This window comes from Aulostomus chinensis, chromosome 20 (genome assembly GCF_037954235.1).
Source record: "Aulostomus chinensis isolate RoL2024-O1b breed Wild chromosome 20, RoL_Achi_v1.0, whole genome shotgun sequence".
NCBI classification, from domain to species: Eukaryota; Metazoa; Chordata; class Actinopteri; order Syngnathiformes; family Aulostomidae; genus Aulostomus; species Aulostomus chinensis.
In genome coordinates this window covers 19,843,249-19,862,371 of record NC_141339.1, presented here as the reverse complement: position 1 = coordinate 19,862,371, position 19,123 = coordinate 19,843,249, and the positions used below count along the sequence as shown (strand labels likewise).

At 42.1% G+C, this 19,123-nt stretch overlaps 1 protein-coding gene across 1 annotated transcript in view; it reads right to left on the bottom strand.

Annotated features, from left to right (window-relative positions):
- The window catches only part of LOC147243181 (MAM domain-containing glycosylphosphatidylinositol anchor protein 2), a 135,286-nt gene that overhangs the window by 79,139 nt on the left and 37,024 nt on the right, over positions 1-19,123 (bottom strand). Inside the window, exons 7-8 of the mRNA XM_086189142.1 lie at positions 3,348-3,439; positions 3,021-3,258 (exon numbers count right to left, since the gene is read on the bottom strand). Coding sequence (XP_086045268.1) covers positions 3,021-3,258; positions 3,348-3,439 — 330 coding nt within the window. The remainder of the gene's footprint in view (positions 1-3,020; positions 3,259-3,347; positions 3,440-19,123) is intronic.

The following is a 19,123-nucleotide window of genomic DNA, read 5'->3' as shown; positions in this document are numbered from 1 at the left end:
TGTAAACGCTGATGTTTATCCTTTTTACCCTGTCATGCTGATATTATTGAAGCCTTCCTACATCTTGCCGTCTTTTGAAAACAACTGAAGAACAATAAAGACACAATGAGCGGCTGCTGTCTGTCTCTACGGGATTAAGTATGACTCGACAAGCCATGATAGACGCTACGATGATGCAGCTCAGGAGACGAGGAGGTGCGACTGGTATGTTGTGTTATTAACATGCGCAAAGTTAGTGGAAGCAGCCAATTAGATGGAGGGAGGATGGATGTTTAGTCTCTCAATTAGTGGGGCTGATGGAAGTCGTCTTTGCTTTACAGGAATCTAATTGAAAGGTCAATGAAATGTGTTGTTGGCGGAATTCTGTGTGGAATAATTGGCAATGACAGAAGAAACAACCTGATCTCATGAGGTCACGTGTAAATAACACGCCATCGTGCGTGTCATGTCTGTGTGTTTTTAGCTTCCTGCATGTCAGCTTAGGCTCCATGGACTTCCATTGTGAAGAGATGTCATGTCACGTGCCTGCGCACCTACGGCATTGGTGGTGAATTTTTCCAACATGGCTGCAAACTAACAAATATTCTAAATGTACAAACAAACTGTACACAAACGGAGTTTTTTTTTTGTTTGTTTGTTAGTTTTTTTCACAAGCGGTTCAAGGCACGTTTAGGCAAACCAGAAACATACTCATTCCTATTTGAGCAGTTTGATCATTTCATCTGACTCTTAAAGTCAGCCATGTTGCGCTGGTTTTGGATGTTCTCTATTGACACAAACACACGGGGGTTTCGAGACTTGGCTAACACGTCCTTCACCTCACGGGAACGTGAGATCGCGGCTGGCGCAGGGCTGAGCCGGCCCGCAGAACACTCGCCTCAGCTGAACCAATCGATGGAAATGAAAACTGCAGGCCAGATTACATTATTTCATCCTCTTCCCATCGGGAAATGCAATATGTCACTATAAGGTTTGTGGCTCCTGGTCCTGGAGCTGAGGTCTGGTTAGGTTTCCGCGCAATCACTTGGTTAGTCGAACAGAGCAAGGTTTGGGTTAAGAATCAAATAAACGACTCATAAAAAAAATAAAAAAAACGTTGAAAATTCTCGTAAAAATGTCCATCACTGAAAGGAGACTCCTTTGTTCGGCGGAGACACTGCTTAGAAACTGCAGACGTCTCGTTAAGTCGCCAGGAATGTAGAGAGAACCAGACATTCCATTTCTTTAATTGATCAGATTTAAGAGCACAATAGAAGTCCTTGGAGACTCAGACACACAAAAAGCAAAAACTGTGTTGTAACAACCCGCAAAATGACAAAGACATTGGCGTTGTACTCATATAGCTTTTGATGAGGCCAGACTGGTAGACAGTGATTGTTGAGCGCTTACAGCCTGAGCACTGAAATTAAATCTAAAGAAGAAGAAGACAAAGGAAAAAAAAGCATCCTCATCCTGTGGAGAAGATGCAGGGAGAGGGCTGCAAGGGTCAGTTTCCCCTGAATCACACCGTACACGTGTTGGACGAGTGGAAACTTCATTTCTTTATTGCCAGAAGATACAAGAAACAAAAAGTACCGTGCTGGTTTATACGCTAAATTCCACTCCCACTTTAATAGTCATGTTTCAACTTTGATCTGCTCGCCATAGCTGTAGGCCCACGAAGTTTTGCAGTCATGATCAGAATCGTTGGCAACCCTGAATTTCAAAATAATTCCGAATATCTTAGGAAATAATTGCAAAAGAAACAATTTTGTATAATCAGAGAATTCAATTAAGCATTCAAGGTTCCTGAACAAAAGAAAACAAAGCTGACATAATCGTGAAACAGTACAAACACAAGCTGCGCCTGGAGCACAATCATTGGAACGCTTACATAATGTGTGAGAGCAGAATGACAGCTTCTGAACTGCCGCTCCTGCTGGTAGATTCTCTCACTCTTACACTGCCTTCAAACTCACGTTCGCAAAAGTCTCTTCCTTCAGCCGTGCGTCTCAGCTCCTTCGCATGGTTTTCACTGGGATTTATGCTTAACGCAGCTGATCATTTTTACCGGATGTGTGTTTTGGGTCTGATTAAAAACAAAAAACAAAACAACATCAACAACAACAGAAGCTCCAGGCTTTCACCTCAAACCAAATTTTCTAACATTGGATGGAAAAATTAGCTCCAAGATGCCTTCGTAATCTTCTGATTTGATCACTCAATGCCTTCAGAAGCAGATGAAGCAAAGCGGAACACCCGCAATGGTGAGGCCATGTTGGAAGAGTGTTTAAGTCCCAACGGGCCTCAAAAACACTTCCATCCCAGAGAGCTTTACATTGGTTTCATCAATGGCTGGCGGAGCACTGTCTCTACAACAACAACAAAAACAACAGTTCGGAGGCAACAAGTTTTTTTTAAAAAACAATTTTCTGTTTCTTTTGTGCTTTTTTTTCTTTCAATAGGGACGTCCTCCTGACCCTTTTAAGCGTACAGCCCGAAATTCTTTAGACCTCCACAGACTTCTCGCACTGATTTTCTTTTTAGCACTTGGAAGCATCCTGCCAGTTTTTATGACCTCTGAAACCTCCTGCCAACATTACAAAAGTGTCAAAACAGGCATTTCAAGACAGCGATGGCCCTACAGCCTTTGGGACCGACAGGCTTGTACCTGATGCTGATGTTCATTAACTTTGGACTTTTTTTTTTTTTATATTCCGCTTGCACAGAAACTAAAAGACTAATGTACTTGAAATTCAGAGATGCCAACCATTTAATAAAAGTTACGTTGTTTTTTTTTTTTTACATTGAAAGTCAGTTGTTTGGATACCACAGCACAACTGACTTAACTGCTATTTAAAGCCGTTAAGACGGTTTCAGCTTCCTGGTAGGAGAGACCACACAGTTCCTCTCTGTCTATGCAGGTTAAAAGCCAGAAGCCCAAAGCGCTACAGGATCTACGATCGATGTGTGAGTGTGTCTAGAATCTGTCGGGGGAGGTGTGTAGATGCGCCCCTGACACACAGGGGTGTGAGACTCACCAGTTGTGGACGAGATGTTGACGTCAATGCTGATCTCAGGGATGCCACCTCCTTTCAGCGCAGCCACACAGGTGTATGTCCCGAAATCGGTGAACTTGAGGTCTATGATGTCCAGGTTGGTGGTGCCGGGCGAGATGTCGGGGTCCGTCTGCGTGATGACCATGCGTTCGGAGCTCCGCAAGGCACGGCCGTTCTTCAGCCAACTAAACGTCAGCTCCTCGGGCGGTGTTGCCTCCACCTATGATAATTTACTTGTGTTCTAATGACATGAATGGTTGATGCATGTGCGCGTGGATGTTCACTTTGACCGTGTTTCTTTCACTTTACCTGACAAGATATTTTGACTTCCCGTCCGATCTGGATGTTGTCGTCATTGTGGTAGGGGTCAGGGGTGATCCAGAATCGTCCCTTTTTCAAAGCTATAAAGAGGACAAATTGGTTGAGTTAGAATTTATGTTGCACTGATACATTTAATTGCTCAACTGACATTTTAATTCAAAGTTGTTGTCAAAACATAGTGGACCGAAACCCTGGTGCTCACTTTGGCATTCAAAGGGTGAGTAATTGAAGCGCAAACCACGCCGCAAAGAGGCAGTCATTAGACACCTAATCACTCATAGGTGTGTTTCAGGTGCAACATCGATCAAACCAATCAGAGCGCCTCATGTCAATCCCTTCCCTCCAGGTGTGTTGCTGTTTCAGTGGTGCGAGCATTTAAACTCCAGAGAAGAGGACGCTTCTCATCCGAAGAATCTGACCTCCTCATCGCCAGATGAAGGCGCGAGCACGTCTTAGGTTTATATAAGGGAGCAGCAGGTGCCCACCGAGTCATCGAAGGTGAAGCAAGCCTGGGAGGAGGTGAAGCAAGCCTGGGAGGAGGTGGAGGCCAATGTTTCCATGTTGTCGCACATCGATAGAAACCCATTGCAATGCATCTGCTCATCTGATTGTCGCACCATTGAAACAGGATCTCATACTGAACGTCACTGACCGAAGCCCAGCCTCTTCTTGGTCTGTGGCGGAAACGTTTGCTGGGGTCATGAAATAGTAACACGCTTCGTTAACATAGTCACGCACCTACTGGTGCAGACGGAGCACAAGTTCATTTGCGAAATAAAGGACGAAGGCGCTTGCCGTTAAAACCTCATCACACCTGCCTCGACACTGGCGGAGGTTGGTCTTGACCGAGCGCCAACTTGCGCCGCATTTAAAATAGAATTGTATAAATGTCCAGTGACAATTATCTTGACCTTCGATGACCAAAAGCTCTCCTCCAGTCTTGGCATGAATAGGAATGAGACACATATCATGAATAAAAATAGTTTTCACCTGCGATGGTGATAACAAGGAGCGACACGTACAATAAGCCTGTATTAATACAAAATATGTAATCCCAAAATACGCTATTTGAAATGTATCTCTTCGGCGTTTTTAATGTCTTGCATGTCCACACTTAGGCAGTGAATTGCTGCCATGCTTTTCCAGTGAATCAGTGAAAGTGAAATACAACACCTCACATTCTTCAAACACAGAAAAAACTGGTTTGCATCTCTTTTTAAAAAAAACAACAACAACAACTGCAATTGTTTGGGACAGCAACAGGGTCAAACAGAGGACTTAGGAGATAAATCAGAATTATGAGTGTTTATCTAAAAACACAAGAGCTTTGAGCAAGCATTAATATTGTCAGAAAGAATCCTACAGCATTCAAAGTAGGTGCACACACACGCGCGCACATAAACCCACAAGGAAACACACACATATACACTGTGAAATTGGAGAGATACCTAACAAAATATCCACCATTTCTAATCCAATTTGGTTTGCAAACTCCATTTTCAAAGCACAGCTTCTCTGAATGGAAAAAAGGAGAAGAAGATGATTTCATTATCATGCATGCTGTATGGGTTCCAAACCCTGCGTCTACTGTTCAATTCATCTCTCAAGCAAAAAAGAGAAAAAAAGAAAAAAAAAAAAGCTGACGGCACTACGGAAATCTTTTCATCTGGCAATTCCCAAGTGACATTATCATATTCAGTTTGGTAAAGGGAAAAATGAAAACAAAACCTGTGTGTCAGATTTAAACACAGGAAATTGAATGTGCAAAACATTGTGTTGCCTGCCGAGCCGCACATGGAGGGGAGAGACTGATGACACGCGCCTCCTTGACATGATTTTCCTCTTTGCGTTTAAAATCAGCATTGGCAGGGAGAGAATCCTATTTCTGACACGTGTCAGATACAAGTATTAAAATCATGTCTGCACTCTGCAGATTCACACAAATGCCACCGTGCAAATGCATTCAATGTTGTATCCTACTTATTCTTCACAGCAGTACCAGTCAATCATGGCGCATATAATTCAAAAGTACAGGCATGCAAACTATGGCAATTAGCGTAGAATCGTGCACAGTATTTATCTGTGACCTTTGTGGATATGAAGATAATAGAAGGAATTACTAGCAACCCACGTTCATTTCCAGGCAGCTCTACATCACAGTTCACATCGACTAAATCCACGCCAGGATGACATTTCCTTAAGTCTAGGCTATATCTCTGCAAAGAAACACAGATTTCCCTCTTTCCATAAACGCCAGACAGCAAAAACACCCAGAGAAAGAGTTCTAGTTCTGTCTTGACAGTTTGAAAAGGCTGTCTCAGACATCCTCATCGGAGTTGATGGCTGCTTCCTAAATCCACTCCACATTGTATGTGTGCATACATTTCCAACTATGCCCGTCATTGTGCTGTCACAGGTGACAGAGGATCAACATTTGAATGGGCTGCTTTTCTCCCTCTTCCAGGTCAACAACATTCTTCTTGCCACCTCAGTGAAAATCAACACAACCACTAGACCCAGAAGCATTGGCTGCGGGAAGATTTAACACTACACATAAACGAACGGCCGTTACGCCGCAAAAATTCGAGACAAATATACTTCTCTAATTTCTAGTCAATTTATCTCATTGCACATCATAAAAGACAGTATTACTTACCAAAACAGCACGCCAGTCAGATAAAAGGGCTTGATAAAAGACCAAGTAATCTCTCATCAAGAAATATTGAGGAGTAAATTTAACTTTTTCCATTGGCAGATTATTTCACCTCCAAGATGTGGTGTTAGCTTAATGCTCTTGGACGGGTATTTATAAAACCTTTGGAGGAAACTTTGTAGTTATTACATTTATTCCTCTTATTGAATATAAGGGATATATATATATATATATATATATATATATATATATATATATATAATAACTATGTGAAAATTCAGTTTTTGTATCTATCTTTCAACATAAACCAGGGGACTTTGCCTGTGTTAGAAAACTAGTTTAGAGGCTAGTTGTGCAGCTAGTTAGCAAACTAGTTCGCAAGCTAGCAAACCATTTTGAGAAAATAGTTGTTTTTTTCTGAGTACAAAAGATCCAACACCAACTCTGCACCAGCTTAATAATTAAGTTCACACTGGCTGACACAAACTATTCTGTACCGGGTCCCTCACCGGTGGATAAATAATTACAAATTCCATCCATGTTGTTGTGATTATTCTCAATTCTAGAGGGGCAAGCAAAGGTAATACACTATCGCTTCAACCTAAACTCACAAAAGTTCACATATAACTATGGAAAAAAGCTCTGTGGGTTTTTTTGGAAAAACTTTTTCTGCACATAAGCAAGAGGATATATTTTTTTTGGATGAGTTAGAAATGTGAAAAAATTAGTAAAGGGGCTTGCTGACAAGCTAGTTAGCGAGGCACAGGTCGTACAAAAATAGTGAGGAAAAAAGGTGTCACGTCTCTCGGAAAACAAAAGCTTGCACTTTCTAACACATCATATTTTACCCACGTCGGGTCCCTCACCAGTGGAAGTTTCTATATCATCGTTGTTCCTCTCAATTGTAATGGGGTGAACAGTAGTTACACACTCTAGCTTTATATATATAGAAATCACAAAAAGAATGAAATCCGGTCAGTTGTCTCGGCTGCTCACAGTTTTTTTCATTCTTAAGTCGATTCTCTAAAAAGCAACAAGGGCAAACAGACATCAGTCAGCGTGAGGCTGCATTACTTCCTCAGCCCTTATGGACCTTCCTTGACAACAGATATATGTCTGTAAATGCTGCCTGTTATTGCTTCATCACTCTTGTGTGCATAATGCTGCTGGCTGAGCCCTCCTCGCTCTGATGTCAGCATATAATATCTGGACGTATTATGTCTGCTACTGACAGTCTATTATGTAGAATATGAAATTGCATTTACAAGCAACTCATATATTCAGAATGACATTCTATCATCCTGATAGGATCATTTTTACACGTTTGCATAATGTGTTTGACATCAATCATCTGTGTAACCTTTTATCTGCTATCCAAAGATAAACCTGAAAATATGTGAACTCTCTCTCTCTCTCTCGTGAATTTGATCAGTAGATGGGGAGAGGTCGCGGCTACAGATGTGCCTGAATATTAAATTTGCCACAGATCCATATCCAGCAAATTCATGTAACAATACGCCAGTGTTATTAAATATGAGCGGCTGAACAGAGACTCCACCAAAACAGGTAGAATTAAATTCTTGGGTAGGATTCCGCACACCACACCCCGCACACCACACCCTGTGAAGCAAAAGCTAAATTTACGTTGAACGAGTGGGCAACAGAATGGATGAGGGTGAACAGAGAAGATGCGTATCGACGGAGTGCATTCAGGGTTTTTACCGTCGTAACAGTTGAGGAGGTAGGAGAAAGGCAACAAACCACATTTGCATACAGACAAGAAACAAAATGTAAAAACAAAAAAAAAAATGTAAAAAGTGTGATGAGCATGCAAATCACTTGCTCCAGTATCGCTGCTGCCGAGGCCGCATCTAAAAAGTATTGAACCTCAGATGATGGAATATCTTTTGTAAGAACAGCGTTCATCCGGTCCCAGAGATGTGTGGAATCTATGTCAAGGTGCTTTCAAGGTATTGGTGGTTTTGTGGTGACACGTTAGTATTATTATTATTAGTTTTTTGCATTAATGTGTCACCTGTGCGTACACACCAGTCAGTAATTTACACTCATTGGTAGCAGACGCTTTTGTCCAAAGGGACTTAAAAGTGAGGAGAAAAATTCTCAAGCGTCTCAAGGAGATGCTGGAGTGAAAATTAATACTAATTCTCTTCAATTAGATGGAATGTAGGGAGATCAGGGAACGAGATGCACAGTAAGAGCAAATTAGCATACATGTGTGATATTGCATATTGTCTAGTTCTTGCATATTTATGATAAAGATGCGTTGGGTTGATGGCTGACACAAGTGCACACTGACTCACTTTCTATTTTTTAATGCCCGATACCAATTATACCAATTCATAATGGGCTGTTTTACTGAAGAAAAAGGAGAAATCTCACCCGTCTGATCAAGTGGCTCTTTCAACATGAATGTACATTCTCTAAGATGTCAGGGAGTCAGAAACCTCTCCATGATGTTCTTAAAGGGGGCGCTTACAACTGTTTCATGTTCATGAGACGTAACTTTTATCTTAAAGCTTTCCCGGTAGTTTCGACCCGGTCTAGAGTCCACAAAACATCCTGTTTCTGAAGCTTCCAGTGAAGATTAAATAATTAGAAAATCAGTTCTCTGACACTTTCCAAAATATTATTATTACTATTATTATTATTATTATTATTATTATTATTATTATTCCTCCAGTCCAGACTCCCTTTAGAAAATGACTAATTTTACAGCAGCTTTATTATATTGGGTTTGTCTGTGGTTCGGTGTTTGGTCAGTGCTGCAATGTGGTTGTTCGTCACAGCAGGGCCGATCTGGTTTTGCAGGTTTAATTGTAGTAAATCAACCCAAGTAGCCATGCAGCAGACAACAGTCCAATTAAACAACATGTATTGCTACAGAAACCTGGATGTGAGAGCAGAAACATTTGATTACACCTCTGTGGTTTTTGGCTACCCCCCCCCCCCCCCCTCCTTCGCTGTGACTCAGCCAATCCGGATTTCTGCACGGCGCTGCAACGCATGTGCCGCATACATGCACTCATGCATATTTCAGTATTGGTTCCTTTCCTGCCTCCACCAAATTCAAACCTCCTTTTCCTGCCGTTTTTATCTGGCTTTAAATATTAAATAAGCAAGTAGGCATTCCTGTAAATCGACTACATTTGTGTACAAGAGAGATAAGTGGGCATTCCTTCCACTGGTTGTAGTAAATGTTACCGGACAGCTGCTGTGACTAAAACGGCGCCTGTTCTCTGATGCATGTGGGGAAGTCGAAAACCGGAGCTTTTTAAAAGAGACAGTTGTGAGCGTGTGAGGTGAAAAGTGCAGACTTGGGAGACTTATCGAAGAGCGGCGCCTTGTCACCTTTCCTTTCCTGTTTCTGATAAGCGATTCGTGGCAAAAGTCACATGAATGTTTAATGAAGGCCCTGCTTGAAAAACAGCACTTTCCCATTTGCTCGGGAGGTAAACTGTGACTATTGTTGCACCATTTCCACAACATCATTAATATTGCAAGAGCAATATTGCTACGTGCATATACAGGAGAAGTTTGTGAGACTGAATGTATTCATAAGAGAAATCTGATGTTTAACAGAGCTGCTGTGCCTAATTGGGCTAAACTGGCCACAATGGTTGAACTGGTTGAATAAGAACCAAAAGTTGACCCTCCATAGTTCGTCAGCTGGGGCATCCTCTGTAGAGACTGGTAGGGAAAGGGCAGAAAATTTCATGCAGTGCTTGGTAGGTGATTGACGGAGGCATCTGCCAATCACTGACTTCAACCAATCATTTCAACGGTACTGTAGAAGAGCAAAAATATCTTTTCCTTGGAGAACCCCCCCCCCCCGCAGTTCTTCCCACGTTTTTCAAAGAAGAAATACTTTCCAGTTGTGAAAGGAACTGTTGCATCGACGCTAGAGGGATGAGAAGAAATGAGAAAAATGGAAATATGATCAGAAGTGCCTCTAATCACCTTTTAACAGGTTATTTCTTCAAGATCAACTTCATTCCTGCATTATCTTGAGATACTCCAGCTTGTTTTCTGGGCTAGTTTAAGTTGTAACACCAAGAAAAGAAAAGGTTTCTTCAGGAGACCAGTTCAGTGTAGATCGTTGTTAATCAACACAGTAATTGTTGTCCACAGTTATCGACAAAATCTCACATTATATGAAAGATGAATGGATTATATGTAACTAGATAGAGAGATCAAAATGGAAGCCCTCAAATTAAATTTCTGCTGTTAATAGGGAAGAGTTTCATCACATCTTATATGTGTGTTGGCCCTGCCATGGCCTGGCGACCCGTTCAGGGTGAACCCCGCCTCTCGCCTGAAGGCTGCTGGAATAGGCTCCACCCCCACTCCCACCCCCCAACCCCTGACAGGATAAGTGGTCAAATCAGTTTCTACAGCCCCTTTGCTGACGTCGCTCTTTGGTTTTCTCAAGAAAACCCAATAATGAACTCCTGATCACAACATAACGTCAGGAGGGACAACAAAAAAGAATTCACAAGTCAAACGCAAGTCAACATAAAAAACAAAAACCTAGAATGATCGATGACTTTTAGAAGAAGGGTTCCTTCCTTCCTTCCTTCCTTCCTTCCTTCCTTCCTTCCTTCTTCTGAGGTCATCAAGCCTCGACTGTGGCGTGAATCTGCATGAACGTACGGAGGTGCTTTCAGGTTTCTAATGCAGGTTCTACTGGTGTAACAGTAATCCAGCCTGCACTCACTCATCTGGATCAGCACCCGACGTATTACTCTGTCCCCAGGTTCCTTTTTTAATGTAAAATAAAGTGCTTCTGCCTGCAGCCAGTTTGTATGATTCACCATGGCTTTAATAAGCACTGGGAATAATGGATGGCCTGTACATGAAAAGAGCAGATAATCACAGAAGAAGAAAAAAAGCACGGCTGAGGCCTTCTACAGGGAGCTCATGTCACGCCGCGGGATTACAACACCACCTCAGGGGAGCGTCCTACTCGGGCAAAAGCACATAGAGCCTTGACACACCGACGAGGACGTGTACATGTGTATGAAAACAATGACAAACACACAATGGCGTTTCTTACACATGCAGAAAAACTGCAACTCTCTCTCACTCACGCACGCACACATACACACACACACACACACACACACACACACACACTCTCTGAATCATTATCCCCCGTCTAGCCATTAGTCCATCTCTCCACAGACATCATACTGTCTTCCTCATTCACTCCCGCTAAGAATATCAGCATGTGGAGCTGAACTCATCTCTCACAGGCAGATGGATGTCTCTCTCGCCGCCACTGAGCCCAGCTTCATCCACTCAAGGTTAAACAAAAATAGAACGACAGGCATTAGCATGGTTGGGACCACGAGGCATTCAGAGGCATCCAGAGGCATCCAGACACCTCTCATTTTCTTATTATCACTCTGCATGCATCCTCAACACATCACCACACGCATCAGCGCTTTTACAAATCGTAGACGCTGACACGTGTCCTCCAAAAAAGGAAAAAAAAAAAAAAAGGAAAAAGAAAAAGAGTCCTAAACGCCGCTTTCAACCTTCAGGCTGACCTTTGGCTTTAATTTGTGTCAAAGGATTCACACGCAGGCGCTGAACGAAACCGAACGGGCACATGAATAAACACACAAACAAACACACACATGCAGACAGTCCTTTGGGCCACAACCCAACAGAGTGTCCTGCCTGTGGCGGTTCTGTCTATCCAGCTATTAAATTTGGCATTCATGAATGGAAATATATTCCACTTTCGACCAGAATTTATTCCAAAGCAAATTTGATAAGGGTCATTCACATGTTGATTCACATGATGACAGCCAGGTTTTTACAAAGCACGTCATGATTGTTTTTTCTTTACCAGACCACTAAATATAAGGGGGAGCTCTCGCTGAAAAAGATTGCATTTGTGTTCCTCTATAAATAACAGCGAAGTTCCAATCAGAGTAACAAAGAGTACATGGGAGTTTTGTTTCTCTTATGTTGGTGTTTAGGCTTTAACGTGTGGGCGTGCTTATAAAATTAAGTCCTTAAACAACTGAATTTCTGGAGCTCCGGGAGGAACTGGGAAGGAAATCAGCCGGCTGTTCTTTGATTTTGAAGTTTCGATGGCTACAGCATTCCTCCGCATCACGCTGAAGGACATCTCCGGGACGGGAAACGCATGCACTCAGTCTGCTGCGTTTGTGTATGCGTGAGGATGCACGTGTGTGAGCGTGTGTGCGTGCACAGGGAGACATGCCAGACCAGCTGCCCGTATCAACAACACCATCTTCTGACAGTTCTGTCTCAGTTCACCAGCGCTCCGTCAGAGGACTGCCTGCTCATATTTGATCCCAACAGAAGACACCGCAACGAATCAAGGAGGAGAAACAACCAGCATGGAGGATCTTTGCAGTGTCACAGCAGATCCATCACAGAGCGGCGTCCTTGTTGAGGACAGAAGGGAGTCAAGTGGCCCGCGAAAGCAACGCATTGACCTGCATTTGAAGACATGTTGAAGACCCTTAATCCATAAAAAGGATCTTGTCAGCGGGGGAATGCGATGCCAGCAGCCTGCTGAGCTGGCTGTGGAGATGGCCAAGCCCTGGAAGGCAGTCTGGCTGGTGGGACAGTATGACCAGAGAAACTACCATCTGCTGGGTAGGCATGTGAACACGCACACACGCAAACATGCACGCGCACACACACACACACACACACACACACACACACACACACACACACACACACAGGCCTCCCTTTAGCGACAGCAGTTTGAGAGGGCTTCTTAAGGACTGGTGAGGCGGACGAACAAGCAAGGATAGGCAACGATGACGCCACAGGGGTGACCCAGCGAAGGGTGACCTCAGTGAATTTCATGAGCAAGTGCAGCATATGTCCCAACGTCAACAGAGACGACCGGCATCTCTTCCTGAACACTACCAACTCAAAAACCTTTCCACTCTTGGATTTTTAACAATAAAACAAAATGAAAAAAACAGAACTGTTTTAATAAAAAGAAAAAAAGAAGAAAAAAAAAAAGGCAACATACATTGAAAACAAGATCAGGCATAAAAGAAAAACTGATTCTTTTTTGGGGGGAGAAATGTGTGCACGTTTGTGTGAGTAAAAGTACGCAAACATAAAAGCACACACGTCTATTCTCATCATCTGTTACAAAGGCACACACGCGCACACACACACACACACACACACACACACACACACACACACAAACAAACAAACAAACAAAGAGCAACTAAAGGTCTGCCTGCTCTCTCAGAGCCTCCAGCCTGGCTTATCATCCTTCAGTGTTCCTCTTTTCCTCACTTCAAAGTATCACGCCAGTTAAAAGTTGCTGGTGAATATTCTGCGAAGCACATTTGAAATTTCTCTTTAATATTCATTAAAGTGTTCACATCACTCATATCACAACATTATTTGTTTACAACCCACAGCTAAATTTGCACTAGTTTTGTTATTTTTTTAATTCTTTTTTTTTTTTTTTTTTTAATTTACCTCTGCTTGCATATTCAGTATATTTTCATCATGGATGCAATCGTTTTGTTACTTCCTGTAAATCGCTTCTCTTTGTGCCATAGCGCAACATCACTTTACGCATCAAAGTGGCTTCTGTAATGAATGTCCATCCATAAATCCACCAATATCCTCATCTGGAAGCGTCTGTGAACGTGAACCTGCACACGCCGTATTTGAACGGTATATTTCATATTCATATTTTCTGGGCTTCTCATGGAAACACTTCAAACACACGAGCAAACAATAAATTAAACCCAGAGGCTCAATCATGGTTTGGTTTTAAAAAGCTTCCTATGGGCTGGTACTCTGTAGAAACGATGTTTTCCATCCACCCGTGTGGTTGCAATCAACTTTTGTTTTTCCGTGGTTTTTGCTCTGCATTTCACGCCATATTTCACTTGCTTAAGCACAAACGCGCATTAGCAGCACTTCGAGTGACACTGGAAAACGTATTGTAGTAATAATGATGTATTAACATCCGTAGCATTTCTACCAGTGTCCGCCCTAATTATCTGGTGCATGTTGATCCCAAAAGTACTTCAGCGACAGCTCAACAGAGTCGTTCTGGTTCTGGTGAGAAGCGTGATAACAAGCTCAAGTCGTCTGCTGTCGACTGGTGAATCGTCTGCTTCTGTTACAGGCTGCTTCTGATAGTTCATCACTTGTCACTTCAATTAAAAAAGAAAAAAAAAAAAACGGGTTTACTGCTTCTGGCTTCTACAGCTTTTTGGCCCGAATACACTTTGACATCAGACATATTTGGGTGTTTGCCATTAAGGGAAGATCAAGTCTGTCCTCCTTTCTAATTGGCTTTGATAATAATCAACACCTCATAAATCAATTTAAGATAAATGTGTCCTGATCCCAAATGTGCACTTAGTGATACAATGTGACAGTTTGTCAGGTTTTTTTTTGGGGGGGGGGGGGGGGGGTAATTAGAAGCCATTAAGGTCCCTTTAACTCTATAACTATTGATCCATCAACTGCACCGACAACAAAGGTTGTTCATTAGCCTCGTCAGAACAATTCAGACATATTTTTAACGTTTGTTTGTCTTCGGGTTGTTGCTCCGTCTCATATTGATTTATATCATAATTTAATCACCTCCTTATTTATCGTCTGGCTGGTTTTCTCTTCAAACTGCTTAAGTTGGTCTCTTATGTTTACTGCACTTATCATGCAGCATAGTTTTTACATTTAAAAAATACATACACATTTGTATTCATCTAAATTTATATATTTATATATATAAACACTTTGTGTAATTATCAGTAATTATCAGGTATTTGAGTTTTCCTTGCGTAGACTTTGCTTTCTTTAACGGAACCTCCTCTGGCTTTGACAACAGCATGGCAGACACGAGGCATTCCTTCTGCAGGTGTTTTTCTTAAGGTTTGTGCCAGGAAAAGCATTCCAAGGTTTCTTAAGTTCATCAGTATGAGCCTGCTGACTTTAGGGATGCACTTTTCTGACTGATCGATCCAATTCATCCCACACAGGCTCGATTGGAGGGAGGTCTGGAGACTGAGGGGGTCAAACCATCTTTTGAAGAACACTTTCCTCTTCTTTTTTGTCTCAGCAACCCCAACAGAGCTTGGCGGAATGTTTAGGGTCAGTATCTTGATACAAAACAAGTCTTAGTCCAGATGGAGCCGCATGACGCTGGAGGATGGAGTGGTGCTGTTCCTTCTTCATGATACCCTTGATTTCAAACAAATCTCCGACTCTATGGCCTGCAAAACACCCCCATGTAGAGCCACTACCACCTCCTTGCTTTATTGTGGCGGTTTGGTGCTTCAGGATGGTCACCAGTTTGTCTGCTGACAGAGACTCTGCGTTTTGAATCAAACAATTCAAACTTGCCTTTGTCGGCCCAGAGAACCAGAGGGAGAGAACGAGAACGTTTCCAGTCATCACAGGTCCACTTTTTGTGAGCTTGTGCCCTCTCCTATCTCTTTTTCTTGTTCTGTGGATGAAGTAATGTTGTTGGTGGTTTTTTTTGCAGATACACAACCCTTCAGACCAGCCTTTTTCAAACGTCTTGTCACAGTTGTCAGACATGTGGGTTTTGACCTTGACATGTGGATTTCCTCCCTTTTTTGCGGTGCCGTTTTTCACCGACCTCCCGGTAGTGGTGACAATACTATGTTTATCCTCTGCTTTTGTAGCAACCCTCTTTCTTCCAGGCCTTTTTCTATCATCATAACTTCCAGTTTCTTCCGGTCTCTTCTTCTATGTTGCACACACCATTCGGTGTTTTATCCTTCTTTCCTCAATGTCCATATCTGTACTCTTGTTTCTTTACTCAGTTGCTTCTTTCAAGCCATTTCTGTGGTCGTTTGTCAGAGATTTGAATGCTGTTGAAATTTATTGAGATTTTTGTATGCAGGCTCTCAGAAGCCAAAGAGTTTAAGTGAGTAATGCAAACTGCGATTTGTTTATTGTTTTACTTTTGCACTGAAGTTGTGACTCTTGCAAATCTTCTCGACCCTAAAACCAAGCCCTTCTTTTATTTGGTTGACATTTATTCAGGAACGGTCTGGTAACATTAATGTATACCTAAAGATAAACTGAGGAAAATGGTGCCTATCAGTGAAAGCAAAGTCTGATCATGCAGTAAATACACCCCGAAATACATAGAACTCATGCTGGTTTTTAAAACAGGCATTGTGAGCAGAAGCTTGAAGTTGCTTCCAAACTTTTGACCTGTAGTGTCCACACACAAAAACACACACACACACACACACACACACACACACACACACACACACACACACACACACACACACACACACACACACACACACATATTTTTAAAGTTTTAGATCTTTTTTACAACAGAGTTCCAATTAAACTAGTAAGGGTTTGACTTATCCTGTTCACCCTGGACAGGTCACCAGTTCATCTCAGTACCAACACATAGAGACAGACAACCATTCACACTCCCAGTCACACCTACGGTCAGTTTAGAGTATCAATCAGCCTCGTCCCCTCTTGATGTCTTTGGACTGTGGGAGGAAGCTGGAGTACCAGAGAGAACCCACACAGGAACAGGGAGAACATGCAGACTCACACAGAAAGATTCCGTGCTCCAGCCGGGGCTGGAACCTGGAGGGTTCTCGCTCTGAGGCAACAGTGCTGACCACTGCACCACCGTGCAGCCCTACCATGAAAACCGAAGTAACCATGGTGATAATTTCTCTGTTTCCAGGAGGAAGTTGCAGGGGCCACCAAAATCTTTCATCGAACTCCGCGCATCCCACCGTAATCCTACTTCTTGTCTGGAAACACTGACGTAGCCCCCAGCTGGCTGTTCGACAGAATTCAGCATTAACTTCACATCTCGGACTTCGGCCATCTTTTTCCACAGTTCATGGCGTCAACGCAACACCTACGTCCTTGCGTTAGCTCAGAACTCAGCAAGCAGACAAGCACCCATTAATGTGCTACAGATGAAAATGTTTCAGCGGTGACGTTCATGTAATGAGCACAAAGATTCCTTACAGTTCAACACCTGTGCCCTGAGGGATGCATCCTTAAATCTGACATATCAATACACTGACTACTCTGATATTGTACCGATATTTCAGACGTGTGCAATTGTGAGCTCCGGCAATATGATACATTATTGACAGCACGATGTGACAGCGTCCTATTTACTGCAGCGATTGCCCCTAGTGAGCGTGCGCGTTGACTTATTCTCTCCTGCGGGACACCTGGATCCCTCTCTCTGTTGTGAGCCTCTTCACTTCTTAAGACTTCAACTATACGGCCGCTTTCACAATATAGATAAGGAGTTTATCTGTCGGGTGGACGATCAGAAAATGATTTGTTGATGATTTGATTTTCATCCCCACAGATATGACTGCATAAATAAAGGCTTCCGTGCAGGCTCGGCACCGGGTCGACCTGATGATGGAGCTGTGGTATAATCTCTGAGATGAAAGGAGCAAACTCTGTCAGGAACTAACATCTCTGAACCTGAAACCAAGCCAATCTGCTAAACTCTCATTTAAATATGTATGATGCTCTTTGGAAAGTTGAAATGTAAACAACGTAAGCCTGTCGCATTTAGATCACTCACTGAATCCTGCTTTGTTTGTGAGGCTTCCATTAATTAATGCATCTTTTCTTCATCTATTAAAAGTTCAGGGTATTGGTGTACTATGTTATTTCACAGACACATACACACACACGCGGGCGCGCGCGCACACACACACACACACACACACACACACACTCCTTAATCCTGAAGCTTAGTCATAGCAGTCGATTTAAGACGTATGAAAGTCAATTTCCTCATGCATCATGTCGCATCTGTGCTGATATTATAGCAAAAACCTGTTTCTTTACAGATGGTAAAATTGCCTGTAATCAGTATTAGTCTTCTTTGTCGCTTTTAGCATTTTACTGCACTTATCATGCGGCTGATTCAAAAAAGCAAAGGAAGGCAGAGCGGGTGTATTTATATCACCCCATTCAGATACAAAGCCATTCAGAAGTGCTTTACTGGTCCACAGAAATGCATAAAAAAGACCTTGACGTGAATTAACCCTAAATGTAAAAACAGACATTCTGAGTATCATGTTTAATCGGAAAATGTCAATACAAGCGCTGAAGTGGGGCCCTTTGATAAATGGTGCCACTCTAGAATTTTGTAAAAGAAATATATATTTTCTTGATGGAGTCCAAACAGCCAGACATCTGCTCTTGTTTATGTGGTGTTATCCACTGGTTGAATCAGTGCATTTCAATTAATGGCTTCACACTTGTTTGCCTCCAGAAATGCCCTTGACATTCCTTCTTTAAGTGGCCCCAGCAGTAATAACTATGATATTTTAGACTTTAGATAGGAATAAATTAAATCAACACAAACACATTTGTAACTCAAAGAACTCTGATTTTTTTTCTTTACAAGTAAATAAGGTATAGCTGGGGTTATACATTATTATCACTCTAAGAAATGCATAGCTCCCAGGCAGCAAGGACAGAACATACAGAGGACATTGAGAAAAATGTATAAAAGTAAATAGCGAATGAAAAACTAACAAGTAAATGAAATGTGAACATCACAAATAAACAATGTATGTGATTTTTTTACTTCATTTTTTTTTCTTTTTGTGTCTTGCCATGAAAATGTTGCTTCCAGCCAATCAATGCAAACAAGAGCAATGATATGAAGAAAGCTGTACATGCTAGCCTGCTAACTAGCTTGGTTGGCTTTCAAGCTAGGGTAATTTCTTAGCATCAAAGTAATGAGTCAGTGATAGCAGCAGCTAGCTGCTAATTTCAAAAGTAGCACAGATGTATTTTGATTTTAAGGATCTGAAGAGTATTTTCCTTTGGTTATTTTTGCTTTTGACGGCAACAACAACAACCATAGATGGCTAACTTTTCACATATTTGAATAAGTCAGCTGGCAGCTAATTAGCTTGCAAGAGCGGCCAAGCATGCAGACAAAATTATCAAATGATGTGTGCTAATTTGCATATTTGTAACATATTTGCATTTTAATGTCAGGTAGGGTCAGACTTCAACATCTGGTTTTCTACTCTCTTTTCACATACTCCATTTT